Below are 15,914 nucleotides of genomic sequence, written 5' to 3' on the forward strand. Positions count from 1 at the left end.
GGTGAGTAAATGTGAGGGCCTAGGACATAACTGTATACTACTGTAGACTTGATAAACATTGTACATTTAAGCTATGTTAAATTTATAAAAAATAATATTTTTCTTCAATAATAAATTAACCTTAACATACTGGATGTCCACCACTTTATATGAGATCTGTACTTGACCGAAATGTCATTTTGCAGTGCATGCCTATATATCATTTATATAATATTCTATATGATGTAAAACTTAATAGTAAAATTATATGATGTATATAAAATGACAAGCAACACTAAAAATGAAAAGGAAGAGTTAGGGATATAGTGTTGTAAGGTTCTTACACTGTACATGAAGCAGTAAAGTATTTGAAAATAGACTATACTTAATTAAAGTTACATGTTGCAAGTATTAAGAAAAAACTATGTTAATAATGATTCAGTATTGGAGATAACATAGATTCAGTTAAAAATGTTGAGCAAAACCAAGACAGTAGAAAATGAGGGGAAAAGAAACAAAAAACAGATCCAATAAGTAAGAAAATGCTAGAAAGCTGGTAGATTTTAATCTAAACATATCAATAATCACAATAAAAATGAACAGGCTAAATACGTGAACTAACAGAGATTATTATATTGGGGAAAAACAAAGTCCCACTTATATGTTTTCTATATCTAAAATGAAGACCTAGGTATCACAAATGTAGAAAAATGGAAAAAGATTTATCACAAAAAATTAACAAAGAAAAGCTAAAGAGTATATGCTGATATCAGACAAAATGTGTTTCAGAACAAACACTAATTTAAAGGGTATTGTGTAACAACGGTAGTTCAAAGTGTATTTTTCAAAAACTAGTAGGCTTTAAAAATATATGAAGACATCCACAAACATAAGCAATTCAACACTTCACTCTCACTAACGGATTGAGCAAGTGGATAGAGTATCTGCAGGGAAAGAGAAGAACTAAATGACACTCATCAACCAACCTGAGCAAATTGACATTTGTAGACACTCTACCCAACCACAAAGGGATACGCATTTTACCTATTTTCCTAATAAGCCTTTTTTGTTGTTGGTTTTTGTTTTTGTTGTTGTTGTTGTTGTTGTTGTTGTTTTTGAGATAAGAGTCTCGCTTTGTCGCCCAGGCTAGAGTGCAGTGGCGCGATCTCCGCTCACTGTAAGCTCCACCTCCCGGATTCACGCCATTCTCCTCCCTCAGCCTCCCCAGTAGCTGAGACTACGGGCGCCCACCACCACGCCCGGCTAGTTTCCTTTGGTATTTTTAGTAGAGACGGGATGTCACTGTGTTAGCCAGGATGGTCTGGATCTCCTGACCTCGTGATCCACCCGCCTTGGCCTCCCAAAGTGCTGCTATTACAGGCGTGAGTCACCGCGCCCAGTCCCAATCAGCTTTTAAAAAATAAATAAATAAGGTACTTTTAGTCTTGCATGCAGCTGTGAGAAATGCAGAGCGACCACATGTAGCCTTTTCCCAGTTTTCTCCAAACTTATATCTCGCAAAACAACATTGCAGCCATGATACCAACATTGGGACATTGAAGATACAGAAGATTTACATCACCACAAGGATGTCTTAAGTTGTTTTTTACAGGCACAGTAACATCCTTACCATGCCTGATCCACTCCCTTGGCCTTACATCCTGAAAACAACTAATCAATATTTTTCAATAATTTCATAATCTAAATAATGTTACATAAATGGAATCATACTGTATGAAATCTTTTTTCACTCAGCATAATTATCCAAGGATTCATCCAAGTTGTGTGTATCAATAATTTGTTGATGTGATTAAACATTCATTCATTGAAGGATGTCTGGATTGTTTCCATTATTTGACAATTATCAAGAGAGCAACTGTAAGCATTTTGTGCGGGAATTCATGTGCACATAAGTTTTCATTTCTCTGAGATGAATACCCATGGGTACAATTGTTGGGTCATATATTCATTGCACATTTGGTTTGGAAAAGTTGTCAAACTGTTTTCCTGAAGGGCTGCCCAATTTTACATTCACACCAGCAATGTAAGAGTGATCAAGTTTCTCTATATTTTTGCCAGCATTTGTGTTTCACCCTATATATTCTTTTCAATTTTAGTCCTTCTGATAGGTTGGTAGTGATACCTCCTCGTGGTTTTAATTTCTATTTCCTGATTTGCTAAACACAGATTACCCACGACCTAACAATTCCACTTCTGTGTGTATACCCTGGAAAAATGAAAACACATGTCATGCAAAAGGTTGTATACAAATGTCCATAGAAGTACTACTCATAGTAGCCAAGCCTTGAAAATAATCTAAATTAAATGTCCATCAATTGATGAATGTATACATAAAATATAGTATAACTATACAATTAGATATCATGTATCAATAAAAAGGAATACAGGTCTGATACATGCTACAATATGGTTGGGAATAGAAAGCATACTGCATGATGTGTGATAGAAGGCACACATTTTCCATGAAGGCATACTTTTTACTTTTTATTTGAAATGTTCAAAAGAGGCAAATTAATAGGCTATAGAAAGTGAATTCATGGTTTTCTAGAACTGGAAGCACTATTGACTGCTAAATAGGTATGATATTTCGCTTCGAGGTCATGAACAAATACTAAATCGATTGCAGTACAGCAGCGAAACTCTTTGAATATACTAAAGTTCATTTAATTGTATATTTAAATAGGTAAAATATATGGTGTGCTAATTGTATCTCAATCAAACTGTATTAAAATTCAAATGGTCATATTTTACTGGCTTATTTCTGGTTTTTCTAGTACTTTCAATTTATCTATGTCTCTATCCTCCTGCCACTACTACACAGACTTGATAATTATAGCCATAAAATAAGTATTAAAACAGAAAAATTGATAGTTTCACTTTATTATGTTTATTTTGAAAATTATTCTAGCTATTCCAGGTACTCTGATTTTTTTATGCTTAGGAAGTAAAAGTGCTTGATTAATTTTAATATTTTTAATTGTTTCCTTTTTTAAAATTTTGTGGGTATGTATAGCAAGTGTATATGTTTATGGGGTACATGAGATGTTTTGATACAAGCACTCAATGTGTGATAATCACATCATGGAAGACATAGTTTCAGAATGTAAGGACCTACAGAATACCGAACATTATTTATTAAAAAATTACAAAGCTAGACTCAATAAAATGAAATATTATAACATCAAAATGTTTTCCAAAGAACAGAGAAAAAATATTTCAAAAGCATGAAAAATGTTTGGAATTATATTTTTTCATTACAACACTAATTGCTAGAAAAAAAAAAAGTTGAACAATTAATTTAGACAGTACATAGAATGAAACTTTGTTCCAAAGTTCTATAAACCTTTGTCCTGTTATTAAATTGTAAAAGTAGGTGAAGACACATTTAGACACAAAATTATAATCAGTTATTACCAAAACAGGAGGTAATTGGCTGAAATGTGAGGGCTGTTGTGTCTGGCAGCATGGCTGGGGTGGGGAATATTAGATGTGTCCTTATACTTGAAGGAAAATAAATTGTTCTACCAAAAAGACATCTGCACTTGTAAGTTTATTACGGCGCTGTTCACAACAGCAAAGACATAGAATCAACCCAGGGGTTCATCAACAGCAGATGAGATAAATAAAACGTGATACGCACATACGCATAATGGAATACTACACAGCATAAAATGTGCAAAATTATGTCCTTTGCAGCAACATGGATGCACCTGGAGGCCATTATCCTAAGTGAATTAATGAAGAAACACAAAAGCAAATATTTCATGTTCTCATTCATAAATGAAAGCTAAGCATTGAGTCACATGGACAGAAAGACGGGAAAAATAAACATTGGAAACTTCAAAAGAGGGGAGGAAGAGATGGAGGCAAGTGTTGAAAAACTACCTATCAGCTATTATATTCACTACATGGTTGACAAGATAATTAAAAGCCTAAACCTCAGCAACATTCACTATACTTATGCAGCAAACCTGCACATGTTCCATCGGAAGCTAAAATAAAATAAAATTTGAAAATTTATATATATATATATATAATTATTGTAAACTGTTTTATTCCTATTTTTAAACCTGGAAGTAAGATTCCAGATGGCAGCAACATGAGTGAGATGGATGTAGGTAGAAGAAAAATAGCAAAAGTTAAAAGAGGATTGATATGTTTGTTTCTTCAGAGTAGGTAGTTACAAATTAGTTTTTGTTAGAAAAAAAGAAAGATGAAATTGGGGAAGTTAATTTTTTAATAATACCCAATAGAAAAACAGATAATGAATATGCAAATTTTTAAATATCAGTGGGGAAATTTTTTATTAATAAAGGGAACTAAAATAACAAAAAAAGAAAGTGAAAAAAAGGAAAGCAATAGGAAATGTAAAATCAGAAAGTGAATCAAAAACAAATATCAAGAAAGCAGAAATACTTTCCGATTGGCTGTAAACCTACTACCTAATAATTTTACTTTAAAGAATAAAACCTGGATAAATTAACTAAAAATGTACGAAGAAATATATACAAAGATGTGCAGCATGTTTTGTAATTAAAAATAATGAGATGAATCAACTATTAGAAAATAAAAACATAAATGAAATCTATATTACAAAACAAAACACAGAGTACATTAGTCTATATAAATAAATAACAAATGATCTAACGGAAATACTGTGATTGGCTGTAAATCTAAAAATTTGCAATGTGAAATCAGAAAATACACACACTAGCCTTTGCCTCTGGAAAATTGGGAGAGAAATCTGCTGGGGCAGTGTTAAAGGTGACATTAGCTTTAATGCTGTGTGCATGTTATTAAACATCCTCTTTGAGATGAGTGCAGTATAAAAGTTGTTAATTTTTGGTATCAGGAGCAAAACTGTTACATTTTTGCTTTACATTTTAAATAACCTACATAAGACAAAATGAGTATAATTGTAAAAAACAATGTGACAAGTTTGATAATTCAGAAGATAATTAATTGCTTGGTCTTTGGAAATCATATTAAATAAATTGAAAACCTTCAGTATCATGTGAAATGTGGCTATCAATAGCTAAATAGGACATATTCTATATTAAAGTCTGTGGGAGAACAAATGACAGATCGCAGGTTGGAAAGAGAGGCCTTGGATTTTGAAATAAGAGTCTTTTAGGGTTAAATACAGATTGAGAGAATACTGGAAAAAATGATAGGTGAAGACTTCCCTATATCATGGATGTAAAAATGCCATACCTAACTGGTGCTTATGTTATGGGCATGAATTCCAAAAATCAATCAGTGATAAATTATGCTGGTATTACTGATAAATAGTTTTGAAATTATGTGTTTGTTTTGGCTATCATTGCACTGAGTGTTATCTATTTGGTATATGATTCCACTTGAAGCTACGGATTTGGCAATGATTGTTTGAACCTGTAAAACTGGCTTTGTAAGAGCACAACAGAATGCAAGCTCCATAGGGCCAGACATTGAATAAATATAAATTAAAGGAATCATGAAATGCATGATGTATGAATAAACAGAAGTAAGAGAAAAAGAATAAAAGGGAAAAAAGGAAGAAAGGAAGAAAATAAGGAAAGAAAGAATAAAGGAATAAAGAAAGTAGTTTACAGGGTAAATTTCCAGTGCCACATATCTCTCATCACTGGTCACAAAACACTCAGTATAATATGTTCTTTCCCCAGAACAGAAGCAGTCTTGTGCTAACAAGCATTCTTCACAAGGTCATGCAGGCAAAGGCCCCACAGCTCTCTCCCAGGATATCCCTTCCAGGGTAGTTGATCAGGCTTTGAACTTGAACTACAATGATGTTTCTGACAGTTTTGAAATCCATTATTGGGCCGGACGCGGTGGCTCAAGCCTGTAATCCCAGCACTTTGGGAGGCCGAGACAGGCGGATCACAAGGTCAGGAGATCGAGACCATCCTGGCTAACACGGTGAAACACCGTCTCTACTAAAAATACAAAAAACTAGCAGGGCGAGGTGGCGGGCGCCCGTAGTCCCAGCTACTCGGGAGGCTGAGGCAGGAGAATGGCGTAAACCCGGGAGGCGGAGCTTGCAGTGAGCTGAGATCCGGCCACTGCACTCCAGCCCGGGCTACAGAGCAAGACTCCGTCTCAAAAAAAAAAAAAAAAAGGAATCCATTATTAGTCAGCATCCAGGAACAAACCAACTTACATTGCAAGTTGACAGCAGTAAGGTGAGGATCAGGAGATATTCCTTAAGGCAAGAACATATCAGTCTTTATAGACGGATTAAAGCCCTTAGTAAAATAACATGATAAGAGTCTTATTTTTTAGTAAAAACATAGAGCACTTGCTCTCGAATCTGTTTGGTCCTCACCCCATAAATGATGGGATTGAGAAAGGGTGGGATAATCAAATAGAGATTGGCAACAAGAATGTGAATGTAACCTGGTGGTGTCCAAACATATGAGTAAGGAAAGAGAAGACTGAGGGGATATAGAAAACACAGATGACCCCAACGTGAGAGCTACATGTGCTTAGGGCTTTTAGCCGGGCATCATGTGATGGGAGGCGGAAGACAGCACGGAGGCTGTAAACATATGAGATGCCAATGAGGACTAGGTTCAGAACAAAGAAAGAAACTACAAAAAGCCCATAGATACCATTGATACGGATGTTTCCACAGGACAATTTTGCAGTGCCCATGTGCTCACAGTAGGAATGGGCTATTACATGAGCCTGACAAAAGGGTAGCCAGTAGATAAGATAGATCATGGGAAGTGTAAGTAAAACTGGATGAATTACAAGGCACATGCTAATGCCCACCAACACTTGGGATGTCAAGACGGTCGTATAATGTAGTGGAGCACAGATGGCCACATAACGGTCAAAAGCCATAGCCAGTAAGACCTCAGCCTCCATGCTAGTGAAGGCATGGATCAGAAACATCTGGGTCACACAAGCTCCATAGTTAACCTCGTGAGCATCAAACCAGAAGATGCCCAGCATGCAAGGCACAGAGGTTGTAGAAAGGGCCAAATCGATAGTGGAAAGAATGGCCAGGAAGTAGAACATGGGCTCCCAGAGGGTCTGTTCTACCTTGATGACTAGCAGAATGGTGGCATTGCCCAGCAAAACCACTAGGTAAACAGAGCAGAAAGGCAGGGAGATCCACATGTGGATGTCTTCCAGACCTGGGATTCTAATGAGAAAAAATGTGACTGGGTGAAATATGCTCTTCTTGTGATAAAACATTCTTCCAAATCACAGTGTAGGAGAACTTGCCACACATAGAAGCAGGAGCTGGGGAGAGAAGATTGAATAAGAGTTTGGAATGAAAATAATTAGGTTTGTGTTTCATTCAGTATATGTAGAGTAAAATGAAAAGTTTTGTTATTTGGAGGGTCCTGTTATTGTGTTTTGTAATCTACAGTCATTTGAATAGATCAGTCTCAAATAACTTAATTCTTATGTTTACATAATGATTGTAGCATAATGTGTAACCTTACACATTAAAGATTGCAGGATTCTATGACATAGAGTCTGATATTTAACTGGAATAACTGAAGATGCCATGTACCCTTTATTAGTCCCCTGGTTGAAGAAGAATGCCTGAAAAATCAGATACGCACAAGGGAAATGCTGATTAATTCAAGAGGAAACAGACTAATGAGAACATGAAGTTACAGACACAGATGTACACATATTTTTATAATTAAAAACTGCAAAATTTCTTCTAATGATTTGCTAATCATTTATTGATGTAAAGCAAATGCCAAGATTAAGCCTAATATCCTGTCAAAAATACAGGAAGAGAACATGAGAAATGTAGATATAACAAACAAAAGCATAGATACCCTGGAATGTTTGCCCCGGGAGCAAACACAGGCTGGGTCACATACCAGCACACATGAAAGAGCTCAGAAAGAAAATAATAACAAACCTGTTGAGGATTTTCACTGATTAAAATACTTTCTCAAGAGCAACCAATTTTTCAGTGGCTCATTTTGGATTTCTATGGTGGTGATAGTTTCTAGTGGTATTTGAAAGCATCATTTACTCTTCACTCTATATTAGTTCCTCTAACTAGTTTATACTGGGTTTATACCTCCTGCTTGATTAAGTTACTTTTCTGGTAGGTAGAGACAACCTAGAAGGCTTCCTTTGGTTATGTACTTGGAGATGTTGTTTTTGATGACACAAAACTGGAAGAAAAACGTCTATTTGCAGATAAAATTACTTTCTGTAATTATCTAAAGGAAATATATAAGGGTGCTCTTTCAGTGCTTTTGAAATTATGAAGAAGCAACCACTCATAAGCTGAAATAATGAAATAGAACTTCTGTGGGTCTCCAACTTGTGGCAGAGTGGTTCAAGATAGAAAAAAGTAGAACAGACTCCTGTTTCATCATATATGTTGCTCCATATTTCTGACAAGTGTGTCAAAATGGAAAATACATCAAGATAAAAAATAAAATAAATAATATACCCATTCTGAGGTGTGGAGGAGGATAGAGAGATAGAGAATGAGAAAGAGAGAGAAACGGAGAGAGAAAGAAATAAGCTCTATTTCTACAGAAGTCCATTTTATTCCTTATAACCCATAGGAAAGGCAGAACATATATTTTACCAATAAACTATATAATTGCTTTGAATAAATATATTTATTCCATGGGTCTTCTAGATCGTTTTTAAATTTTCAACCTCCATTTAAGAGTTTCAAAGGAATTTTATTCGATTAAAATCAGAAACTGTACTACCTGATAAATATCAAGCCCGGTAATCTCAGCAACCCTTGATCATTTCTCACTTATTTGAATGTAATACATACCTAAGTCAAGAGAAAATTCACCTGCCTTATTATGTCATAGAAATATAAGCTCAAGGGGAGTATCAAGCAGCATGACTTTATAGCCTTGTCATTTTTACAGTCCGAGAAGAGTCATTTTATATTAAGGCTTTAGTTGATTAGAACATTAGGAAAATTGAGTTAGTTGGGTTTTCAACTATAATTTGCACCATGAGATTGAATCCTCTGAGATTGCTAACAAAACTTTTTGACTCTGATCTAGGGAAAGAGAAGCCTAAGAAAAGTGATAAGTATAGAAATGTTCCCACAGAAAAGTGTAGATGTGGGAGCAAAAATACCCAAATACTGTTATTTAATATATGGCATACAGATGGATACATTTTATTTCTAAGTGAAATTTTACAGCCAAATTCTATGGGATGTTGTTTTCTAGATAAAATAGTCCTTGATCCATATTAACTACCTAAGTTAGAGCATAATAACCTGGCATTGCTGACTCCATGTTCAATCTTAGCTCTCTTATTCATTTCAATGACCATGTGTTCTGAGTTTATTAAGTATTTAGTCTATGGATTAAGATCCTTGAGCGTTTGGTCACACTGCCCTCTATCCATGATTGTTTCTCTATATTCTCCCCCTTACCAATTTTTCATACCTATATCACAGAGGTCATAGAGATAATTAGTAAAAATATCTACTCATGAAATGAGCTTGCTTCAGATCAAATACTGAATTTCTCATGTATACTATCTGTGTCAATTTGAGTGACCTTCTTATTTTCTCTTTGTCTCAGTTTCCTCAACTGAAAAATTAAGAATGATAATAGTACCCACAGCTTATAATACTTTTGAGGAATAATTTAAGTTGTTAATATAATACACTTAAATACAATACTTAGCATGCTTAAATGATTTTAAAATGTTAGTTTTCGTTATCATATAACTCAGCTCATAACAACACCTTCTTATATATTTGATCTATGAAAACCGTATGGAGAAAACTCCCATGCCACTAAGTCTATACATTTGGTGTGAAAGTTCTGGTTTATTATAACATTTTATCCCTTGTTTTTCAGTCAAATGTGTGTGTGTGTGTGTGTGTGTGTGTGTATGTATGTATATATATATATATGTATTTCTCATTCTCACTAGAATAACATTATATTAAATGGGAAAATTACTATCTTTTTACTTCATGCTTGAGCAGATATCTTAAACAATATTGAAGACACAATCAAGTTTAAGATGTAAAGCACAGACTTAAAAGCATAAAGTTAATTTTTTCATCTTACTCTTTAGTCTTTTTTATTATATCACACACACTTTAAATTTAAACTTCTGAAAGTTTACAAATTAAAATACAGGCATACCTCAGAGATATTGCAGCTTTAGTTCCATACCAGTGCAATGAAGTAAATGTCACAATAAAGTGAGTCACACGAATATTTTGGTTTCCTGCTTGCTATAGTTTCAATGTCTGAGTCTCTGAAACTCATGTTGAAACTTAACCTCCAGTGGGGCAATATTGAAAGCTGAGGCCTTTCAGAGATGATTGGGTCATGAGAGTTCTGCCCTCATGAATGAAATAATCTACTTACGGATTAACGGATTAAGAGATTAATGGGAATGCAACTAAGAGAGACCTGAGCTAGCACATTAGCCCCCTTACCATATGATGCCCCACACTTCCTTGAGACCCTCCAGAGTCCCCACCAGCAAGAAGTGTCTCACCAAATGGGGGCCCTCAACCTCAGACATCTCAACCTCCATTACCACAAGAAATAAATTATTTTCTTTATAAATTACCCATTTTCAGGTATTCTATTATCAGGAACACAGACTATGACACCAGTGCATATAAAAGTTATGTTGACACTATAGTCTATTAAGTGTGCAATTGCATTATGTCTAAAAATGCAATGAACATACCTTAATTAAAAATACTCTGAAAAAAAATGCTAATGATCATCTGATGGCTGCTGACTGATCAGGGTGGTAGTTGTTGACAGTTGGAGTGGCTGCGGCAATTTAGTAAAATAAGACAACAGTGAAGCTTGTCAAATCAGTAGACTCTTTCTTTCATGAAAGGATTTTCTGTACTGTGTAATTCTATTTTGTACCACTTTACCCTTAGTAGAGCATCTTTCAAAATTAGTCATTTCTCTCAAACCCTGCTGCTGCTTCATCTATTCATTTTATATTATATAATATTCTAAATTATTTATTATTTCAACAAATCACTTTCTTTGCTCATCCATAAATAGCAACTTCTCATCCATTAACCTTTTGTCATGAGATTGCAGCATTCAGTTCCATCTTCAGATTTCACTTCTAATTCCATTTCTCTTGCTATTTCCACCATATCTGCAGCTATTTCCTCCACTGAAGTCTTGAACCCCTCAACATCATCCATGAGGGTTGGAATGAATTTCTTCCAAACTCCTGTTAATGTTGATGTTTGGATCTCCTCCATGAATCATAAATATTCTTAATGGTATCTCCAATGGTGAATCCTTTCCAGAAGGTTTTCAATTTACTCTGCCCAGATCCATCAGAAGAATCATTATTTACTTCAATTGTAGCCTTAAGAAATATTTCTTATGTATTAAGACTTGAAAGTAAAAATTACTTATTGACCTATGGGCTGCAGAATGCATGTTGTGTTAGCGGACATGGAAACAAGATGAATCACATATGTCTCAATCAGAATTTTTGGGTGATTAGGCGCATTGTCAATGAGTAGTATTTTGAAATGAATCTTTTTTTACTGAGCAGTGAAGTCTCCACAGTGTGCTTAAAATATTTAGGAAATGGCCAGGAGTAGTGGCTCATGCTTGTAATCCCTGCCAGGGCAAGCCAGGTGGATCATGAGGTCAAGAGACCGAGACCATCCTGGCCAACATGGTGAAACCCTATCTCCACTAAATAAAAAAAAAAAAAAAACTTAGCCAGGTGTGGTGGTGCATGCCTGTAATCCCAGATACTTGGGAGATTGAGGCAGGATAATTGCTTGAACCCAGGAGGGAGAGGTTGCAGTGAGCTGAGATCCTGCCTCTGTACTCCAGCATGGAAGACAGAGCAAGACTCCATCTCAAAAAAAAAAAAAAAAAAAAATTAGTAAATGATGCTGTAAACAGATGTGCTGTCATCCAGGCTTCGTTGTTCCATTTACAGAGCACAGGCAGAGTAAATTTAGCATAATTCTTAAGACCCCTGAACTTTTTAGAATGATAAGTTGAGCATTGACTTCAACTTAAAGTCACCAATTGCATCAGAACCAGCAAGAGAGTCAGCCTGTCTATTGAAGCTTAGAAGCCAGGCATGTACTTTTCTTTACCTATGAAAGTGCTAGGTGGCATCTTATTCCGACATAAGGTTGTCTTGTCGACCTTGAGTATCTGTTGTTTAGGTTAGTCAGTTCATCAATTGTCTTAGCTGTAATAGATCTTCCGGATAAGTTGAAACAGCTTCTACATCAGCATTTGCTACTTCACTTTATCCTTTTATATTATGGAAATAACATTTTGCCTTTAAACTCCGTAAACTAACCTTTGCTAACTTCAAACTTTTCTTCTGCAGCTTCCTCACTTCTCTCATTCTTAATAGAATTAAACAGAAATAGACCCTAGTTCTGGATTAGGCTTTGACTTAAAGGAATATTTTGATTGGTTTGACTTTCTGTACAGGCCACTAAGACTTTTTCCATATTATCAATAAAGTTGTTTTGCCTTTTTATCATTGATATGTTCACTGGAGTAGCACTTGTAATTTCTTTCAGAGTATTTTCCTTTGCAGCCACAACTTGGCTAACCTTTTGGCACAAAAGGCCTCACTATCAGCCTTCCTCACCTTTCAACATGCCTTTCTCACTAAGCTTAATCATTTCTAGCTTTTAATTTAAAGTCATAGATGTGTGACTCATCCTTTCCCTTGAAAACTTAGAGGCCATTGTAAGGTTTTTAATTGGCCAAATTTTGATCCTGTTGTGCCTCAGGGAATAAGGAAGCCTGAGAAGAGGGAGAGAGATGGTGAAACAGTCATAACATATACAACAAAATACTGAAAATCAAAATTGTTAATTTTAAGAATCTATGTATGAATTTCAGGATCAAAGTAAACTAGATCAAGTGATAGAATAAAAGAAAAATTAAAACAGATGGAAGAAAAATATGGAGTTTCTACTTTATCTTTATATAGAAAAACTAACAAAAGAATATGGAAAGAAAATTGAAAGGAAATATTTAAAGATATAAAGTCTGAAAAGTTTCTAGAAGTAATAGAGACATGAAATCTCAAAATGTAAGGACCTATTATATACTGAACATGATTCTAAAAATTATAAATCCAGACTCAATTGATTAACATTTTAGAATATGAAAAATAAACATGCTTTCCAAAGAATGAGGGGAAAAGTTCTTTCCAAACAGTGAGAAAATGATCAGCATCATATGTTTCATTAAGAGTATTGATGCCAAAAGTAAAAGCTGAATGATGAATTAAGAAAGATGATAGAACAGAACTCTATTCAAAATCTTATACATTTTTGATTTATCATTTAAATATGAGGGCAAATTAGAACGTACTTAGACATAAAATTAGAATTATTACCAAAGCAGGGGTAAATTGTGGCTGGCAATACGACTTGGGTCTAAAATGTAAAAGATGTTTCTCCTAAGAATTGGTAAGCAAGAATATATTCATGAAGAGTTGCTGTAGAAATAAATTATTAATAATATATATCATCAAATAAAAATGGTTAACGAATATTCTTTAAAAAACTGGAAATAAGATTGCAAATAATCACAACATAAAATAAATAAATGTACAAGAAAAAAGAAAACCTAAAGAGAACTAATATTTTTGTTTGTTCAAAGTATGGTAGTTACAAATTACTTTATTTATATATCTGATTTTTAGAAAGAGGGACTTTACAGGTTTGTGCCACCATGCCAGGCTTTATTTATTTATTTATTTATTTATTTATTTTTATTTTTTTCAGAAACAGGGTCTTGCTATGTTACCCAAGCTGGACAAATTACTTTTATTAGAAAACAAAAATGAAACTAGGAAAGTTAAAAAATTTTAATAATATCTAATAGAAGAAGAAATATAGCATATGCAACTGTCAAACATCAGTGAGAAATGGGATTTTCAAAAACAAGAACTAAATGAAATAATGGAAAATAAGAGTGAGAAAAAAATCAAAATATGTGAAATGTAGCTAGGTATGGTGGCATGTACCTGCAGTCCTAACTACTACAGAAGCTGAGGTAGAAAGACTGTGTAAGCCCAAAAGTTCAAGCCCGAGCAACATAGTGATACACAGTCAACAAATAAAAAACGACAACAACAAACAAAAACAAAACACAACAAATTCTGATATTCGAAAGTACTTAATCAAAAATAAAGATCAAGAAGCAGAAATATGTTCTGGTTAATTAAAATTCTGTTGCTTAATAATTCTACTTCAAAGTATAAAGCCTCAATGAATTACTATAAAAATGTAAAATATGCCACAAACATGTTCACCATATTTTCTAATTTGAAATAATAATAATGATAACACAAATGTCCATAAACAGAGGAATACATAAATAACATCGATGTTACAAAACAAAACACGAAATATTTTAATCTATATAAAAAAATAACAAGTGATCCAATAAACATGCTATAATTTGTTGTAAAACTAAAATGTGTACTGTGATGTCAGAAAAACACAGGCCAGATTGCCTCTAAAATTAGGAAGGAAACTGTGTTGGAGCAGTGATAAAGGTAATATTAACTTTAATGTTGCATATATTTTATTAAGCATTATCTTTGAGATGAGTGCAGTGTTAAAAGTTAATTCTGGTTTGCAGGAAAAAATACATTTTTATATTTTAGAATTAGTTTCCTTTTAACAGTCTAAAAGATAAAAAAATTAAAGTTATTAGAAATATAAAACAATGTTACTAGTTTGATGATGCAAATCTATTGCTGATCTCAAGACACTTCATTTCTAAATCAATTGAAAGCCCTCAGTCTCATGTGAAAAGTAGCTATGCATAAGTTAATCTGCAGCTTCTACATTAAAGTCAGGGGATCTAGAAATATATCATAGGTTTAAGATGAGAAACCTTGAATTTTAGGATAGAGTATTTTAGAATCAAATGTAGATGGAAAAAACCACAACTAGGTAAAGTGATAAAGGCCAGCATATATCACATAGAAATGTTATACATTCCTAGATTTTAAAAACTACACTTATAACTATGCTATAAACCTAAAAGCAAAGGGTACATCCGTGCTAAATTACTGCTGGTATCAGTGAGAAAAAGTTTTAAAATTGTATGTTTGTTTTGGCTATGATTGCACGGAAACTTACACATTTGGCAGGTGACTCCACTTGAAGCTACAAATTTGGCAATGATTTTTTTGAACCCATGGACTCGGCTTTATAAGAGCACAATAGAATGCAAGCTCCACAGGGCCAGATGTAACAGAATGCAAGCTCCACAGGGCAGATGTTTGTGTTAGTTTTGTTTCTTGATTTATCCCATGCAGTTATAATTATTCAAAAGATAAAACAAATACAATATGAATGTGAATTAAATTCGTAATCAAATACAGGAAGGAAGGAAGGGAAAGAAGGAAGGAAGGAAGGAAGGAAGGAAGGAAGGAAGGAAGGAAGGAAGGAAGGAAGGAAGGAAGGAAGGAAGGAAGGAAGGGAGGGAGGGAGGGAGGGAGGGAGGGAGGGAGGGAGGGGGGAGGGCGGGAGGGAGGAAGAAAGAAAATGAATGACACAGTTTACAGGGTTAAATTTCCAATGCCACATATTTCTAATCACTGATCATAAAAGACTCAGTATAATATCTTCTTTCCCCCCAAAAGAAGCAGCCTTTTGCAATCGAGGGTTCTGCATGAAGTTATGTAGGCGAGGCAACACAGCTGTTTCCCAGGATATCCTTCCCAGAATAGTTGTCAGCCTTTGAACTTGAGGTACCACAGAAGTTTCTGCCACTGTTAAAATCCATGAGTCAGCATTCAGGAACAAACCAACTTGTACTGCAAGTTCGCAGGAATAAGGTAAGGATCAGGAGATATTCCTTAAAGCAAGAACATATCAGTCTTCATAGGAGGATCAAAGTCCTTAGTAAAAGAACGTGATAAGAGCC

The 15,914-nt window shown here is 34.5% G+C and overlaps 1 protein-coding gene across 1 annotated transcript; it reads right to left on the minus strand.

The window, feature by feature from the left end:
* Positions 1-6,271: 6,271 nt before the first annotated feature.
* LOC102117636 (olfactory receptor 52J3-like) lies at positions 6,272-7,203 on the minus strand. Its single transcript, XM_015436039.3, is given in 2 exon segments — positions 6,272-6,402; positions 6,405-7,203. Coding segments are annotated over 2 exon segments (930 nt in total).
* Positions 7,204-15,914: the final 8,711 nt, after the last annotated feature.

The sequence above is a fragment of the Macaca fascicularis genome, chromosome 14 (genome assembly GCF_037993035.2).
Source record: "Macaca fascicularis isolate 582-1 chromosome 14, T2T-MFA8v1.1".
Classification (NCBI taxonomy): Eukaryota; Metazoa; Chordata; class Mammalia; order Primates; family Cercopithecidae; genus Macaca; species Macaca fascicularis.